At 38.9% G+C, this 18,878-nt stretch overlaps 1 protein-coding gene across 1 annotated transcript in view; it reads right to left on the reverse strand.

Annotated features, from left to right (window-relative positions):
• The window catches only part of CD163 (CD163 molecule), a 28,991-nt gene extending 11,339 nt beyond the window's left edge, over nt 1-17,652 (reverse strand). The window contains 6 exon segments of the mRNA XM_042991705.1: nt 8,642-8,962; nt 9,647-9,967; nt 11,724-12,044; nt 14,986-15,336; nt 16,326-16,412; nt 17,526-17,652. Of these exon segments, the coding sequence (XP_042847639.1) occupies nt 8,642-8,962; nt 9,647-9,967; nt 11,724-12,044; nt 14,986-15,336; nt 16,326-16,412; nt 17,526-17,556 (1,432 nt within the window). The 5' untranslated portion in view covers nt 17,557-17,652.
• Nucleotides 17,653-18,878: the final 1,226 nt, after the last annotated feature.

The raw sequence follows: 18,878 nt of genomic DNA on the forward strand, positions 1-18,878 counted from the left end.
TATCTCATAAACAATGGTCACAGTGATAGTACTGAACATTAAACGAGAGCCTTCCTATGTCGCACTTTACTAAGTACTGAACAAACACCCCTCCGTATAATCCTTAAGGATTAATCCCTAAGGGGATAATTATTAATATCATCCCAATTTTACAAACAACGTAACTGAAACAGAGACGTGTAGTAATTTGTGACAGTCACGTAAGGAGTTAGTGAAAGGCCAGGATTTGATCCAGGCAGTATGTTCCAGAGCCTAGAATATGGACCCTCACGGTATGCTGCACACGTGGAAAATCATTGAGGTCTGTCAGTCCTCCACATCTGTTGCTACTACTTTAACATAATTTGTTATCACGTCACGTAGACCTTTGCAATGGCTTCCTGAATAATCTCCTTTTTCCGAGCCCTCTTTCTAATACATTTATGCCACGATCACAGATGCGTTATAACATTTCAAGTATTTTCACATGATTTCTTTGTCTTGAAGACAATGTTTCTTTGCTACTTATACAACAGTTTATCCTTTCAACAAATAGTGTTAAGTCCCTACAATGTTTTAGGCATTTGTGTGGCCTAAACAGTCGGTCACAGTTCAGTCCGTCAGTGCGAATAAATACTATTACTACCTACTACTACTAATCATAACCACAGCAGTTAACACGTGTTGATCACTCACTGGGTAATTCTTGTGAAGTAAGTAGCATTAATTACTAATCACTTTTCTTTTGAGGGAATGGAAGTACAGAGAGCTTTGGGAGATTCCCTAATGTCAGCCATCTGTTAAAATTTAAAGAGAGATGATAAATACCAATTTCTTTGCAAACTTTAAAATACTTTATGATGTCACCTTGAAGGCTTTCATATCTATTACTCTGTCAATCATACCTGTTGCCCCAGCCTTAAAGAAGCCTGGTCATGCCACGCTTCTGTGCCTCTGCAGAAACTTCTCCGTCTATATTTCCCAACCTATGTACCTGGGAAAAACCTACTTCTTTCCAAGGCTGCTCAGTTTCTTAGTGATCGCCCTCGCCCCCAAGAACACACAGTTTAGCAGAAGATATACGTATACATGTTCATAGAATGATGGGTCCAAAACTAAAAATATATGTTAGTACAAAACTAGCAAATGAAGGTGTCACCAGCTCTGTTTGGGGATCGGTAGGAAAACTATAGAGAGTGCCATAAATCAGAACTGAGTTTTGAAATAAGAAGATACGGAATTTAACAAGTAAACAGTGTTTGAATCTGCATCTAAAGGATACAGTCATGAAACAGCATGGTGTAATTGAGGAATTATGAATAATTCAGTATGAGTGGGATTTAAAAACGTAAAGAAAAGATACACCAGAAATTAAGCTAAAGAAATGGAGCTCAGGCTTTAAGGATTCTCTTTGCCAAGTTGAGGAGTCCAATCATCAAGGTAGGAGTTTCTTTTGGCACACTCAAAACCGATTCAAATTATTTGGGAGATGCAAACTATTCCCTTTAATTTATTTCTTAAAGAAAGGAAGTGTATTTGAAATTGGACCTTCTAAAGAGCATACTTCTTTTAGAAATGCCTGCTGTCAAAGATCACTAATTCTTGTGACCCCTTGACATCACTCTCAGTGTGACACAGATATCCTATCAGCACTTGCCAATTTCCTAAAATGTTTCAGATCTGACTATATTCTGTATTGTGGCCGTATAACACACCCCAACATGTTAAAATTTCACCACTTATCCATTAAATCTGTACAAGGCAAGTTTCTATCCTAATGGGAGTGGAAGAACATGTTGCTTTCTAAACACAGTTCCCAAGTATAAAGCAAATAGTGCTTCTACGCCACAAATAATGAGAGACTCTGGAGCTGAGTCCTTAATTTCCTCTTGTTAAATCATTATCTGAGCGTGAAATTCCTCTAAGGTATCATTAGCTGGTATTCATTTGATCCCATCCCACTTTTGGACAGACCTAAACCTTTAAATAAAATCAGTTTCCTAGATTGAGCCAAATTCAGCTTTCTAATAACCTCTTGCTCTCTCACCTGGATCCATCTCGAACAAAATAACAACCAATACAAAAACAAACCAAAACATGAAACGAAACGAAACAATTTTCTCTTTCATGGTGAAAACTTGCTAAGCAAGTCCCTTCTTTAAATATCCTCTTTTCCTTTTTCCTAAAATTTTGAATTCTGGACAAAGGGAAATTCTCCCATGCTGAAATGACTTGCAGATTCCATTCTAGCCTTTTTCCCCCCATAAATCTGATAGTAACACATTAATCTACACCATGAGTTGGCTTCCTTATATTATTTATCTGCATACAAGGTTAGAATATTCAAGATTTGCTCCTTTAAGAGATTTCTTATCTGCTGGACCTGTGATTGCATTTTAACATAAAAGCCGTTAATTGGATTTCTGTGCCTGGATTTAGCTCCTTTGATCAATAATTTAAACTTTCCCCTGGCATAAGTAACTGAATCTGTATTCAAATGAAGACACGTAGAACAAATATAAGAAAGAATTTGTTAGAAATACGTCCTTTTGTGTAATAATAGGTAAATGCACAATATGATTTTAAGAAGCATTAATACATTTTTATCATTTATTCCTTTCCAGACTCTGAAGAAGTTTAAATCACTCTAGTATCAAAACTATTTCTCAAACTTTAGGAAACTATAGCACACACACCGCTGTCGCAGACAAAATGTTTAGGATTCAAAGTAGTTTTGTAGCAAAATTTCCTAGACCTGTTTGTGACTGCTTTGCGAAACTGTGCATCAGAGATAAATTGTTGCTTTATCTATCTAGTCTTCCTACCCTGTTGAGTTCTTTGGCCCTTTTCAGCCCTAAAGCCCTGTGCTCTACAAAACTAAGAACTCTTAAGAATGTAAACAGATAATGGAATTTGTAGTTTGAACTTGGCAGGCAGAGAGATAGTGTTTCCATGATTTTCCCCCTGGAAATCTTCTGGCAGTATCAAGAAATCAAGACACAAAATTACAAATTCTGTTTCTAGCAAAACCAGAAGAGAGCTAAAGACCTATGCCCCCAAGCCAGTAGAAGAGGTTGCAAAAGCTACATGATTATAACAAAAGAATTTACAAAAGAGAGCAGCGAACATGCCTGGCACTGAGCAAAAAGAAAGGGAGAAAGAAAGAAAGAAAGAAAGAGAAAGAAAGAAAGAAAGAAAGAAGAAAGAAAGAGAAAGAAAGAAAGAAAGAAAGAAAGAAAGAAAGAAAGAAAGTAAGTCCTGGAAACAAAGAGGTCCACTTCACGCTGCAAATTTATGCTACTCAGGATTTTTATCACATGCAGTTGCATAGAACCCTAACTAATTCAGAATATGTTACTGTAAGTGAGGTAACTTTTGGATGCAGTTGAATGGAATGGATGGACAAAATATATAATAACCCAGATGTTATAGGCTGGAAAGCTAATGTCTTGTTATCCTAGGGAAGATATTTGGACAAATGTCACCTTGAAAAGAAAACCACATCCTTGCTGAAGCCGAAAACTCGGAGAACGTAATCAGAGAACAACAAAAAACAAAACAACAACAACAACCAAAAACCAAAATCAGAATGTTGGCATGACATAAATCCTCCTTGCCACTTTTTCCGCATTTATGGGAGAGATAAATTCAAGACTAGACGTAGCCAGACAGCAAGGCAGAAACAGAAAGAAAAATACCAATTTTGTGAAGGAGGCATGCTCTCCTTGCAGCTACTAATGCATAATTAATTGACAGACCTATCATTTGGAACTTGCAAGATCGGAAAAAAAAAAAAAACAAACCCAAATAAACCCTAAGTATCCTGTCCCCCAAACTGAGGTGGTAATAAAACTGTAGGCTTAGCAGAAAATAGAATTGATTCTCCACATACATAGACAATGAGCCTATCAGCAAAGATAAGATTTAAGTCCTGTTTTTCCTCCCAGACCCCTGGTTTCAAATGACCTTAGGGCAGTGGCCAATAAATCAAGGGGAACGGGCTGCTCACAGCATAGTTCAAAGTTTGTAAATATGTTCCTTGACTGTGGGTATTTCACGTAGCATTAGATGAAAGAAAACAGACCAGAAGCATACTAAGTTTGGGGAGAGTTGTTTTGCTGACTTTGAGGACAGCTGACCTCTGTGAACGATAACCCATAAAGCAATCCAAGGGCCCCTGAGCCAATATCAGCAGAAAGCGGATTGTGAAAGGTGTTCAGCCTTCAAACCTCACTCAGCAATGACCGTGGAGGGCTCCAGTAGGAGAAACTGCCCGGAGAAGAGCACCTGGGCCCAGGAAGGACAGTGAACAGAGGACAACTTTTCAGAGGGCAGAACCTGGCCTATGAGATTCGCTTACCAGGGAACTCAGTCAGTTGCAGGGCAACTCATTCTTGACCAATAAGGTTTGGTAATTTCCGCAGCAAAACAACTCTCGCTATTTCTTGGTGACCACAGAACCACCCAAACAGCCTTAAGCTGCTTACCTACTTGACTTATTTAAAAATTTTTTAATGTTTATTTTGAGAAAGTGGGGGAGGGGCAGAAAGAGAGAGGGAGACACAGAATCCAAAGCAGGCTCCAGGCTCTGAGCTGTCAGCACAGGGCCCGACTCGGCGCTCAAACTTACACACTGCGAGGTCATGACCTGAGCCAAAGTCGGACGCTTAACCAGCTGAGCCACCCAGGTGCCACCTGTTTGACTTACTTTAATGAAAAAGAAGTAAACTTTTCGTTAGCCACTCTTATTTGGCTTTCTTTAGGCCAAGTTGGATGCTGCCCAACTTAGTTCTAATTAATATAAAATACAATTAATAGGAAAATATTTAGAAGAAAATTATCAGGGGCGCCTGGTAACTCAGTCGGTGGAGTGTCCAATGCTTGGTTTTGGCTCAGGACAAGATCTCATGGTTCGTGAGGTCGAGCCCCTCGAGCTTCTGTGCTGCCAGTGGGGAGCCTGCTTGGGATTCTCTCTCTCCTTCTACCCCTCTCCTGCTCATTCTCTCTCTCTCTCTCAAAATAAATGAATAAACTTAAAAAACTAATAAATAGAAGGGGCTCCTGGGTGGCTCAGTTGGTTGAGCATCCAACTTTGACTCAGGTCATGATCTCATGGTTCATGAGTTTGAACCGCATGTTGGGCTCTGTGCTGACATCTCAGAGCCTGGAGTCGTCTTAGGATTCTGTGTCTCCCTCTCTCTCTGTCCCTCCCCTGCTCCCTCTCTCTCTCTCTCTCTCTCAAAAATAAATAAACATAAAAAAATTTTAAAATTAAATAGAAGAAAATAATCAGACATACGAGTATGCTTACACATGCTCAAACACAGGCAAAGTCCCCCCAAAAAGTTATATAGAGAAATATAGTTCATAGTTAGTTGTAGCATAATGCATGATGACAATAAATATTATGTATACATCATATGACAACATAAAAATGCATAATATGACTAAAGTTAAAGTCAAATATATCTCCCATCTCTAAAAAGTAATCCAATCAGAGTTTTTTTGGAAAATAAATCATTATTCTACGATGAATACAAGTGATGCACCTAGAACAAAATGATTCATAAAGGTTAAAAATAAATAAAGCAATAGTTGTGGTAATAACATCAGACAAGTCTGATTCGGGACAAAAATCGTTCAACCATAGAAAAGGGGGGGGGTGCCTGGGTGGCTCAGCCAGTTAAGCATCCAACTTTGGCTCAGGCCATGATCTCACGGTTCATGGGTTTGAGTCCCACGTGGGGTTCTGGGCTGACAGCTCAGTGCCTGGAGCCTGCTTCGGATTCTGTGTCTCCCTCTCTCTCTGACCCTCCCCCACTCATGCTCTGTCTCTCTCTGTCTCTCAAAAATGAATAAACATTTAAAAAATTAAAAAAAAAAGAAAGGGGAAACTTTATAATACTAAAAAGAACAATTCACAATGACCACATAACAGTCATAGGAAGATCTATGTCCCAGAGTCATAGAGCATCAATTCATCAATTATATGATACAGTCACTGGTATACTCAGTGAAAAACCTATAACCTCATATATTTATATTAATAACTAGGAAAAAATCAACATTAGTCAAGCCCTGAACTCAAGAAGTTAAGTTAGTAGGAAATCAGAAAGGAATTATAGAAAGAAAAGCAAACTGTAATGAATTAGAAAACAAAAATAGGATTAATTAAAAAAAACTAAATGCTAGCTCATTAAAAAAAAACGCTAAATAAACCACACTCACTTTCTCTAATAAAAGAAATTAAAAGCATAAATAAAATCATACAATAATAAATGATCAGAAGAGAAATGTCCTGGATAGAGAAGTAATTTCAGAAAGGTCTCTAAATATTGATACAAAATTGTGGTCAAAATACTTTATGAAGTGAATACTAAGGTACAGAACAATTTACCTAATATGCCACCATATGAACAACAAAATGGGGTGAAACTTATACATGGATTTGTTTGTATTTACATAAAGTATCTCCTAAAGAATATATAAATACCCCAACCACATGACTTGTTTGTGAAGAGTAGAATTGGACAGCTGGGGATAGCATTTGGGAAGAGCTTACATTTTAATTTTGAAGTGTAAACCATGTGAATATATATTCCAATCAAGAAATCTTAAAAAAATTTTTTTAATGTTTATTTATTTATATATATTTTATAATGTTCAATATAAATTATATTATATTTATAATGTTCAACAATTTTCTCTTTCATGGTGAAAACTTGCTAAGCAAGTCCCTTCTTTAAATATCCTCTTTTCCTTTTTATATATATATATATCTTATATATATATATATATATATATATTTAAATATATATTTATATATATTTATATATATTTTATAATATATATCTATATATATTATAATATGTATATTTATATATATAATATATATTATATATATTTATATATATTTTATATATTTATATATTTATATTTATATATATATATATATATTTATATTCTTGTTTATATCAAGAACTGTGAGATCATGACCTGACCCGAAGTTGTACACTTGACCAACTGAGCCGTCCAGGCACCCTATAGAAATCTTTTTTAAAAATGAAAGGAAAGGGGCGCCTGGTGGCGCAGTCGGTTGGGCGTCCGACTTCAGCCAGGTCACGATCTCGCGGTCCGTGAGTTCGAGCCCCGCGTCAGGCTCTGGGCTGATGGCTCAGAGCCTGGAGCCTGTTTCCGATTCTGTGTCTCCCTCTCTCTCTGCCCCTCCCCCGTTCATGCTCTGTCTCTCTCTGTCCCAAAAATAAATAAATGTTGAAAAAAAAAAAAAAAAAGATGAAAGGAAGGATGATTGAAAAGCAGATATGTATCCTCAAATTTGCGTCTTAAAAAACTGTCTTTTTACAGTCAGAGGATAATTTCTATGTAACTAGAAGTAGACACTTCTACTTTGTAACATCAGGGAATGCACCCAGGGGCACAACTAGGTTAGGATGTATCTGGAATAAAGCCATTGGTTCGTGGACATACAGCAACCGTATGACTTGATCTCCATGTGTTCAATGGTTTTGCTCTTAAATTGCTTTCTCTGAAGTCTTTCTTTTACCATATCTGCAATATGTTACCTTACAGTTGTTAAAAAGGCACCACTTTTCAACAATGTTAACATTCGTATAAATGTGATTAGCATAAAATACTAGAGATTATCCATAAGCCAGGCCAACTCACAGCTCATTTTGGAACATTTAAAAGAGGTTGCAGGGAAACACACAAAAATATTCGTAAAGAAGAAAATCCTTCTTTTACTTTTTAAAATCACATACTTTTCACATACTTTTAAAAATCATTTGGTTGACATTCCCATGAAAGACACTTTTAAGGTCTACCTTAAAAATTTTAATCCTTCTTAATTTTTCATATTTCTACGGATTTAAAAATGACTCAATTGTTTTGTTTTGTTTCTTAACCAACAAACAAAGGAAAAGAAGAGAGAGAGGGAAACCAAGAAACAGACTCTTAACTATAGAGAACAAATTGATGGTTACCAGAGAGGAGGTGGGCAGGGGGATGGGTTAAATGGATGATGGGTATTAAGGAGGGCACTTGTGATGAGCACCAGGTGATGTATCTATTTTTTTTTTAATGTTTTAATTTAGTTTTGAGAGAGACAGAGACTGAGAATGAGTGGGGGAGGGGCAGAGAGAGAGGGAGACACAGAATCAGAAGCAGGCTCCAGGCTCTGAGCTGTCAGCACAGAATCCAACATGGGGCTCAAACTTGAACTCGTGAACTGTGAGATCATGACCTGAGCCAAAGTTGGACCCTTAACTGACTGAGCCACCCAGGCACCCCTGTGAGTATTGAATCACTAATTTGTACATTTGAAACTAATATTACACTGTATGTTAACTAATCAGAATTTTTAAATCGAAACAAAAGCAAAAAAAAAGAAACAAAAAGAAAAATTACTCAAAAGCTAAAATGGGCAAAAAGCAAACACAAAAATAAAACATAACAATCCTGCGACCAAGGTACAAAATGAATGACAAGTTTCTCTGAAATTTGTGCAATGGGATAGATATTTTCTGGTTGCTTGAGTGATGTCTAGTCCTAGGGACCAATGTCTCTCATCAGTTTCAAGGCTCTTACTGGAAATTTACACTCTTTGAATTCACGTTCTTCACATGTTGATAGAAAGTCTTACCTGAGCAAGTAACTTTAGCTTCCTCGTAGTGATCACAGCTAAGTCCACCCCATTGCCAATTCTTGCAGTCCCAGAAAGACGTTTCATTTCCATTACAGCTGCCTAAAAACAGCCATGTTGTTGTTGCCTTGGTTTTGGAATAACTCTGATAGGATGTTTTGAGAGCAGATCCACATCCCAGCTGCCTGCAAACCACATCAGCTTCTTTCAGTCCCCAGTTTCTGTCACACACTTTCCCTACCAGTTTCTGAATTTCCACCTCCACTGTCCCAGCACAGCGGCTGCCTCCACCTACAAGTCTTAGCTCCAGATCTGTTCCATCTGCAAAAGAAGCACACACTTAGGCCACAGATACACATGGAGGTTAGCTCCCAAAGGATATATTCTTTACCTTGCTCCTTCCCAGATACTGAGGCATTTGGAAATTATGGCTTATCCATCCCCTGGCTTTTTTAATGGCCAGTAGAGGCCATGACTTTGGTTAAAAACAGGGTTATAGGTTCAAAGTTTAAGAAAAATTGTCAATGGGGGGCGCCTGGGTGGCTCAGTCAGTTGAGCGTCTGACCTTGGCTCAGGTCATGATCTCACGGTTTGTGAGTTCGAGCCCTGCATCGGACACTCTGAGGTCAACATAGAGCCTGCTTTGGATCTTCTGTCCCCCTCTCTGCCTCTCCCCAGCTTGTTCTATAAATAAATAAATAAATAAATAGTCAATGGCAGCATGTCAGAGATATTTGAAAAAGACATAACATTTTGTGTCTCGGAGCTCCAGGGAGATTTAGAATCTTAAATGTGGTCCCTAAGAGCAGCCTGAATAATTACTGCAGAAAATAGTCAGACAACCCTCCAAACCAGCCAAATAAAGACTATGTTTAAGATTACTCACGACTGTGAAAGAATCCCCAACAAGGACATTAGCAGACATTTCTATCGCTCACGTCTCCCCCACCATGCCTACTCCTAAAGAACACAAGTCCTTCCTTCTCTGTTTTTCTCTTAACTTACCGGAACATGTGACACCAGCGTCTTCATTATGGTTGCAATAGTGCTTTCCCCATTCATGGTGTCTGCACTGCCAGAGGGCAGACTCGTGTCCATGGCAGGAAACACTGTCAAGCCAAATGTGTCCACTTCCTTCACTGGCATTAACTCGACCAATGGCGGTGATGGCAGTTGGGCATCCCAGGTGCTTACATGTCACAGCAGCATCATTGCTATCCCAGCCATCATCACACACTGTCCCCCATTCCCCTTGGAATCTCACTTCTAATCTTCCTGAACATGCAGTGACTCCTTCCACCAGTCTCAGGCTCAGATCCGCTCCATCTGTAAGAGGGACACAAAACAAATCAGTGATAAAGAAACAAGAATAAGGGGCAAATATAAATAAAGACAGAAAAGAGTGATATAATACCACTGAAAATCACTGGATGTGAAGAAGGAGTGCCTTGGGCAAGAAGACAGGACTTTTCAGAATAGCCAGTATCACAAAGACAAGAAGAAACAAGTGTTGGCGAGGATGTGGAGAAAAGGGGACCCTTGTGCACCGTTGGTGGGAATGCAAACTGGTCCACGGTGGAAAACAGTACGGATGTTCCTCAAAAAACAAAAAGAACTACCCTATGATTCAGTAATTGCACTACTAGGTATTATCCCCCAAAATACAAAAACTCTGATTCAAAAGGACACGTGAACCCCTATGTTTATTGCAGTATTATTTATAATAGCCAAATTATGGAAGCAGCCCAAGTGTCCATTGATAGATGGACCAGCTCCTCAGTCCAAAAGTGAGCAAAGAGAAAAGGGACCTCATCATGACTACTTTCACCTTCCCCCCAATCAATATCCTCGAAGAACAGAACTTGATTCTGAGTGGTATCTTACAATAAACAAATTGCCCTTTTCCTCTGGTGGTTTTAGCATTTGCTGCCACAATGCTGTTTATTATGATTCCTCAGCATTGAGAAGAAATGTACTGGTCGAGGACCTAGAAGGATTTTGGTGGGTAAATGGTAATGGGAGGTACAATTGTGGGTTTTTTTCTCTCCCATATCCCTTTCGCTTTCTTCAGCTAACAAAATCTATCTTCTCTGTAGGAGTCCCATTTTTTATGGTTCGAACAATAGATGGTCATGTTTTTCAACAACAACGAAAAGCCAATTTAAGAAGGAAAAACCCAAAACCCCCATGGCATTGGTTCAGTGTTTGGATCCAGCCATGCATGAAGCCAGCTGTACCTCGTGGATTCCCCAGTTTCCTGAGTCAGTATTCTCTTTCCTTAAAGTTGGTTTGAATTGAGTTTCCTCATTTGAAAAAAAAAAGGGGGGGGGGCCGGGAGGGGGGAGGTATCTGGTGAATATAGGGACATCTTCACTCTATTATATTTTCTAAATGTTCTCTGGGGTTCAAGACCTACTAGGTCTGCCTCCACATAAGAACTCAAGTGACAAAAGGAGAGTGTCATTCCTGTACACGCAAATCCAATGTCCCTTTGCCCTGAGTAAACATGGAACATGAAAGTCTCCAGATAGACACAGAACCTATTTGTACCGTAGCACTAGCATCAAGGAGGTCTTAATAGAAAACCAAATTAATTTTTATCATTTGATTCTGTGAATTTGAACTAATATTTGGGAAGGGGTGGGTTTTAATGTGGCTAAACCCTCTGCAGGTAGAGGACGATAAGGGGTGTGATTTCTTTTCAAAACTCATCCACAAAGCACAAGTTGCTAATTAAGCTGTTTTTTTTTCCTTAATTCTTTTTCTTCTTTTTTTTTTTTTGGCAGGGGTGGGGGTGGTACAGGGGAAGAGTGAGGATGATTGGATTATTCTCTAAACACCTCCTTCTAGCTTCATGACTTGGATCTCGGGTTCACTGTTCATCCTTCCCCGCTAACGCAGGGAGCCTCATTTCAGCTGCGGTAAAAACTCCACAGGTATCAAATCAGGAACCAGAAATGAGGCAGTAAAGTGATCAAGGAAGCAGGCTTCATTATGGTTTTAAGAGTTCAAGCTTTTGAGACTCTCACCCCCTTTCTTTGTCCTCTCATGAAGAGCAGAACAGACCCGGATCAGTCCTTACCTAAGCAAATCACTCCAACATCCTCAGCGTGATCACAGTTATGCTTTCCCCATCCTTCGTGTTTGCAGTTCCAGAGAGCTGACTCATTTCCACTGCATACGAGATCATCAAACCAGATTGGTCCCGAACCTTCTCCAAAATTAGCTGAACCAGAGAAACTGACAGCACTTCCACATTCAAGTTGTTTACAAACCACAGAAGCATGATCTATGTTGAAGTTATCATCACACACTGTTCCCCACTGTCCTTGGAACTTGACCTCTATTCTTCCAGAACACTGGTTGCCTCCATTCATCAGCCGCATCTCCAAATTGGATCCATCTGGAGCAGAGAAAAGAACCAGGGTTCAGAAGTGATTTTAGGAAATGAGCTTCCTCTGGATACTTGAGATTTGATACTGGTTTTGAAAATGGTGCCTCATTTTGGATGCTGCCCATCTTTACACAGTGGGGAATTTTAATCTTTTAAAGATCAACCGACAACTAGGATTTTCATCTATACCTACTTACCAAGGAGGATGCTTTACAGATTAAAATCTGCTTTCTGTTTTGTTTTGTTTCCCTCCAGGATTAAGACAAAACACACACTCTTTTATGTAGAAATAGACAAATTTGACTCCAAACACCTATTTAAAAAACTAGAAAAAATAAAATTGGTCCATACAACAATGTAGCAAAAAATGGCAAGCTGGTCATTTGTTGAACATTTAAAATCTTGATTTTAATCTTGCTTTATCACCAACAGTTGAGAGCATGAAGATTAGAAACAGGAAAAAGTGAAAAATAAAAATGCATGAGCATGCACAATGGTTTGCAAAAGCATCCTCTGGTATACCAAATTAATAAAAGTTGAGGAAAAATAAATCAAAATAATTCATTTCCTACCAATATACTGTTTGAATCAAAGCTTTTTTACCCCCTTCCCCAACGCATCTGGTACCATTTTTAGCAAAGAACAGCTTTCTCATAAAGAAAATTCTCTCTATACACTCTTCCCTAGATTTTTCTGTGAGAACTAAAATACCCAAGAAAAGGAGATTTGGGATGAAATTCGGGGACATCCGAAAAACAAAATCTGTGCTTAAACAAAATGTTTAGATCCGCTTTTTTTTTTTTTTTGAGAAAGTAACCCACTTTCAAAAGCTCTAAATACCAGGCAAAGACCTCTACTTAACAGGATTTTTTTATCCTGACAATTTATAGTAAGAAAAATAATAATTCGCAATTAAAATAGGCATGTGGTGTCCCAGATGTATCATATATGCTACCTTCTTCACAACATTAGGCATTATATATTATTTCCACTACCCCTACTTCACAGATTCTCAATTTGCCTAATTGTCACAGGAAACAAAACAAAACAGAAAGCAAATTTTAATCTGTAAAACATCGTCTTTGGCAAGCAGGTGTAGATGAAAATCCTAGTTGTTAGTTGGTCTTTAAAAGATTAAAATCCCCCACTATGTAAGGATCCTAATTGTCCATTATCCCTACTTAGAACATTCTCAATTTGCCTAATTGTCACAGGATCACACACCCAGAAGAGAGTAGAGCCAGGATGTGAAAAGAAAAAGCAGTCTAACACCAGCGTTTATTGTCTTCACTGTTATACTCTGTTGTCCCAGTGCGTGTGATAATAGCAAAATCTCCCAAGAGGCAGAGCATTGAGGATTGAGCATTAGTCAGGGTGGGGAAATCTCAGAAATACGGGTTCTGAAAACTTGTGAAACTAGGGAGTCATTGAGTGGCTAGGCATGCACCAGTTGGAGCTTTAGCTGTGTAAACTTCCAAAAGCAAATGTGATTAGCTCTATCCTTAAGTATAAAATACTGAAAACAAGAGTTAAAAGCTTCACTGGGGTCTCAGCTTAAACACTCAGCTCTGTATTGCAATATAGTGAGAGCCTGGCAAAATTTATTATGATTTTTAACTTTGCTGTAGATGCTCGATGTAGATGTTACTATTGTTGTTCCGAATCTTCCCCCATAATGATTAATGATAGCAGAGAAGGAGGAGGAGGAGGAAGAGGAGGAGGAGGAGGAGGGAAGGAGAGAAGAAGGAAGGAAGGAAGGAAGGAAAAGAAAGAGAACTGAGTTGTCAAGTAATGAGAAACAGTGAGCTATGCAGAAACTAAAGTTAATTTTTACCACTGACTACACCAGTAGCTCCACATGTTTTAAGCACTGAGTTTCCAGAAACTGAAGCTCAGAAAGGTTTAACAAAATAACATTAACGAGTGTCTGAGTTGGAATTTTGTCCCTCACTTTTCTAGATCCTAGCCTGTCTTGCTCACATACACCACAATGTCTGCATCGGGATTAGTCCTTTTTAAAACCAGTCCCATGGAGGAGATGGTCTCTAAGAAAGAGGCTAGGAGGTGAGAGAGTTGATAAAAGCCAGTGAAATGAGCAAGGAGAAATGGAAAGCCCAGGAATCTGAATTGGGTCATAAATATGACCTTGGGATCTGTCAGCAGAAAGGTCTGACCCATAACTTTCTGAGTTATTGTACAGTCAACTGAGATAAAATTTACGAAATGTTTTGTAAATTAAAACCACCATGTAAATGAAATGAACAGCACTGTGCACCGGAGAAAGCAATAATACTTTGCAAAACATCCTTCCTCCAGGATTAGCACTAGGAATATTTATTTCTTGATCCAATAAGTCGATTAGCAGCTAATGGACAAAAAGGTGAATGCATGAAAGCAGTGTGTCACTGAGAAAGAGGACAAGGAATGAACTTAGATATCATGATATTTTTATGTAAGGAGTAGAAACTCATAGGAGGTTTACTGACCATAAAATTAAAACTGGTCACTTCCTCGTCGATTGCAGTGTTCAGAATCTTTTGATTTTTTTTTTTTTTTAGGGGGTTTGTCATGCATTTTCTGGTCTATTGGCAATGGATTGGGTAGTTTTATACATGGACTGGAGGACTTACAGCAAATTGGCCCCTTTTCGTTTTCAACCCATCTACATATTGATTCCTCCCACAAAGCATTTCATGTCAAGGTTTTGACTTTTTAAAAATATTTATTTATTTATTTTGAGAGAGAGAGAGAATGTGTGTGCATGCGTGCAAGCTGAGGAGGGGCAGAGATTGAGAGAGAGAGCGAGAGAGAGAGAGAGAGAGAGAGGAGATCCCAAGCAGGCTCCCCTGTCAGCACAGAGCCAAACACAGCGCTCAAACTCATGAATCTCTAGATCACGACCTGAGATGAAACCTAGAGTCGGTCGCTTAACTGACTGAGCCACCCAGGCACCGGAGGCTTGGACTTTTGCAAGTCTTACCTGAGCAGGTCACACCAGCATCCTGTTGGTGAGTGCAGTTATGTTTTCCCCATCCTTCATGTTTGCAGTCCCAGAGAGCGGACTCATTCCCTCGGCAAGAAACATGATCCATCCAAATGCGTCCAGAGCCTGGCCTGGAATTAGCCCATCCAGTGGCTTTGATAGCAGTGGGACAACCCAGCTGCCTACAAATCACAGAGACCTCATCCATGCCCCAGTCGTTATTACACACAGTTCCCCATTCCTCCTGGACTTTCACCTCCACTCTCCCAGTGCACCTGTCTTCACCATCCGCCAGCCTCAGCTCCTTCTCTGCTTCTCCTGCAACAATGCATAAAGGCAGCAGTTGGTCGGGATCCAAAGAGCAAGTTGAAAATTAGTATTCTTTTGATTACTATTTATTTTTCAAAGCCAAATTGGAGAAACATGCCTGGCCTCATCCAAGGTACGATAGGAGAATGCTATTTGGGAATACACATATCAGCATCACAGGTTTCAGATAATGTAATGACCTAAAACCAGTAAAGCTAAGTAACACAATTCTGATATTCTTTATAATGTCAACTTGCATAATCTCCACGGAAAGTTTACTATTAAAAGAGCATACTTCAGAATTGTATAGGGATGAGCCATGTAAGTTTCTCCAAATTCCTAAGATGGAAAAGATGAAGAGACCAGTCATAAGGAATTTAACACCCATTGTATACATATATGTAAAACACCATGAATTTTTAAAATACTACGTGCAATCTGATCAAAACTTTTCTATTTAAATGGAAATTGAGATGGAGATATTTTCCTACTATCTCCTACCATAAGATAATCCCTTCTCCCTCCCAACCCCTCCCAAATGTCTCAGCTCCCATCCTATGACTATTTTAACTAACCTAAGAATCTGTGCTCTCACGCATATATATCTGGCCTCCCTCAGTACATTTTTAGGTAAACTTTGGCATTTGAATTTATTGAAGTGTTCCGAAAATTCCATTTCATCCCAATAATTCTGAGGTTTTTCTCCAGAAAAACCCTATTCCCTCTTTTTTTAGGTAGACATTATTTCAAATCTTTAAACAAAATGCACTGCCCCCCCCATGTAACAGTTTATTTTATTTTTGGGGAAAGTGTGCTAATATTTTGTTCCTTTTTTGATATCACGTGGTTAGGATCTTACTTTGTACTTTTAATATCTGATCCTTTGAAATCGCGAAGTGTGTTTTTAGATGCTGTTCAGCCTTCAGGAGAATTGTTTGCTTTTCAATAATTTTTGTCAGATTGGCTAAGACTGCAAGTAAATTTGACAAAGCACTCACCAAGAGAATTGGTGATCAAGCAGGAACTGAGAACTGAGACCACAGCCACAGTGGAGGGACTCAAGAGAACAAACCATCTTCTAAAGTCTATGGGGGAAAAAAAAAGGACAACAGTATTGTCTTCCCAAAGAGACTTTGGAGAATTTTGAGATTAACAAGGAAAGTCCAACCAAGACAAAGAACCTTTCCTTCAAAATGGCAAGGCGGAATGGACACATTCACACCCAGAATCATACAGTCTCAATGAAATAGCTTTGAAACTGTTCATGTTGGTAGGCAACCCAGAGGTGAGGAATTAGAAGCAAGTTGAGGATGGAGAAGAATTTCAAAAGCAGACTTTAAGACCTGGAAAATCAAAACAGCATCTGTGAAATTTAGCAGGGAGCAGTTCCCTCCACAGGCACAAAACAATATTCAACTACAGAGGTCCCCGTCTCCAAGCCCACTTGATCCAGATGGAAAGTTCCATGAGGGAATGGATTATACCTGTCAAGTTCAGCGCTGTTTCACCAATACCTGGTATACTGCCTGCTAAAGAGTAGTTGAACATTGATGGAATAAAGTGACCATGTTTCTTTGTGAAAAACCAAAATATTGTATAGAGTGTAAAACTCTAAAGCTTTTATCACTCTCACTTCTTAGTCTTACTCTAACCCAACACTTGCGTAAAAGTCCGAATGCTTTGGTAACCACACAGGAGCACCCACTTTGGGATAAGTCACTGAACTGTAAGCTTATGACTCATGCTTTCATGTGGCATGCTATCCTTTGATAAAAAAGCTCTGAAAAAAAAATTAAAAGTGCTAAATGAATTTACCACATTCATAGAAATCAGAAAGTAGGTTTCAACACGCAGGGATGCTATTGTAAAGTTCCTCTAGGTGATCAACTTTCAATCAATATTCATTCCAGCACGTTCTATCTTTTCTAACCATTCTTTCCAGACTCAATACTGTTCAGTTCATTTCAGCCCCTTTCTGAGTCTCACCTCAGCGGTTTGACAAAATTGATGCCAAATCTAATCTTTATCTCCCACCTTCAATTTTGAATCTATGGCAGACACAAGTTACTGCCATGGAAGCTTCATGTCCGTTTCCCATCCCTCACTGATGCCAACCACTATTATGTAAGACCCATTGACTGCCAGAATCATTTTATGCTACATTAAAAGGTAAATGGGGAATAAATAAGAAATGTTACCAATAGGTCCAGAGTTTCCATGTAGCACCATTCTGAGTTTGTCCAGTCCAAAGTTTGAACGCTTTCTGAATCCTCTTGTGTTATTCCCTAGGAGTGTTCTGCTAAAGAAGAGGACCGCTAAAAATTCTAAAACATTATCTCACTTCTGCACACACACACACACAAATCCAGAAAGGCTACATAACAGGAGGTGGAGTCAATCAAAAAAGGGAAGTCATTCAAAAGACTGAGGTTCCCTTTCATACTCATGTTTTCTGCAGTATGGGACATGAAACAACCAAAGGAAATTGAGAAATATTTACTACGGATTTACAAAAATTAAGGGGAAATATTAACTCATGGACTGTTGTTACTGAAACGAATATTTAGATTTCTGTACTTTGTTTTGGACTAATACAGTAGAAACAAAAAGGATAGGGGCGCCAGGGTGGCTCAGTCGGTTGAGTGTCCGACTTCAGCTCAGATCACGATTTCGCCCTTTGTGGGTTGGAGCCCCGTGTCAGGCTCTGTGCTGACAGCTCAGAGTCTGGCACCTGCTTCTGATTCTGTGTCTCCCTCTCTCTCTGCCCCTTCCCTGCTTGTGCTCTGTCTCTCTGTCTCAAAAACAAACAAACATAAAAAGAAAAAAGAAACCAAAAGGACAATCATGGAGTCAAGTTGTGCCAAAAAGCTAAAGGGAAACAAGCAAAGTGTAATTAAATAATTTTTTTATCATTATAAGCACTTTGAATACTATTACCATAATCAAATGTGGTATGAATGAATAATTTTGTGTAGATTGTCTATACAACGGCACTTGTATTTCTTTTCTAATGAAATGAAGAGCAACAATAAAATCAGCCATGACCATTACAGATCCTAAAAATGGTGAAATGAAAATTTGCAAGACATAATTTTAGCTCCAAGTAACACAAATTGCAGGGACAGAAACACACACGTTGACGATGATAAACATAGGTTCAAAACGCAGGGTGAAAAACAGAGAAAAAAGAGGTCATACCAAGTGGGATACAGGAATAAACAGTCAGAAAACCCTTTTCCGTGAGGACATGCTTAAGTTGTGTCCTAAAATATGAGGAGGACTTTGCCCAAAAGAAGAAAAGCTACAAGGATTCAAAGCGTAAGAAACAACCCATATGAAACAATACAGGCATGTGAAAACATGGAAATTTGATGGTTCATGATGCATAAATATTCTCAGGTATTAGTGGGGGACCAGAATAGGTGAGTTAAAGAAGCATCCCCAGTCTTCCAAGGAGACATTCACTACAATCCAGTTCCTCAAGGGCATACTGACATCTGTCCATTTCTTGGACATACCTAACCTCTCACCCACGTTGTTCCTTCTGTGTG

This window comes from Panthera tigris, chromosome B4, assembly GCF_018350195.1.
Source record: "Panthera tigris isolate Pti1 chromosome B4, P.tigris_Pti1_mat1.1, whole genome shotgun sequence".
NCBI lineage: Eukaryota > Metazoa > Chordata > Mammalia > Carnivora > Felidae > Panthera > Panthera tigris.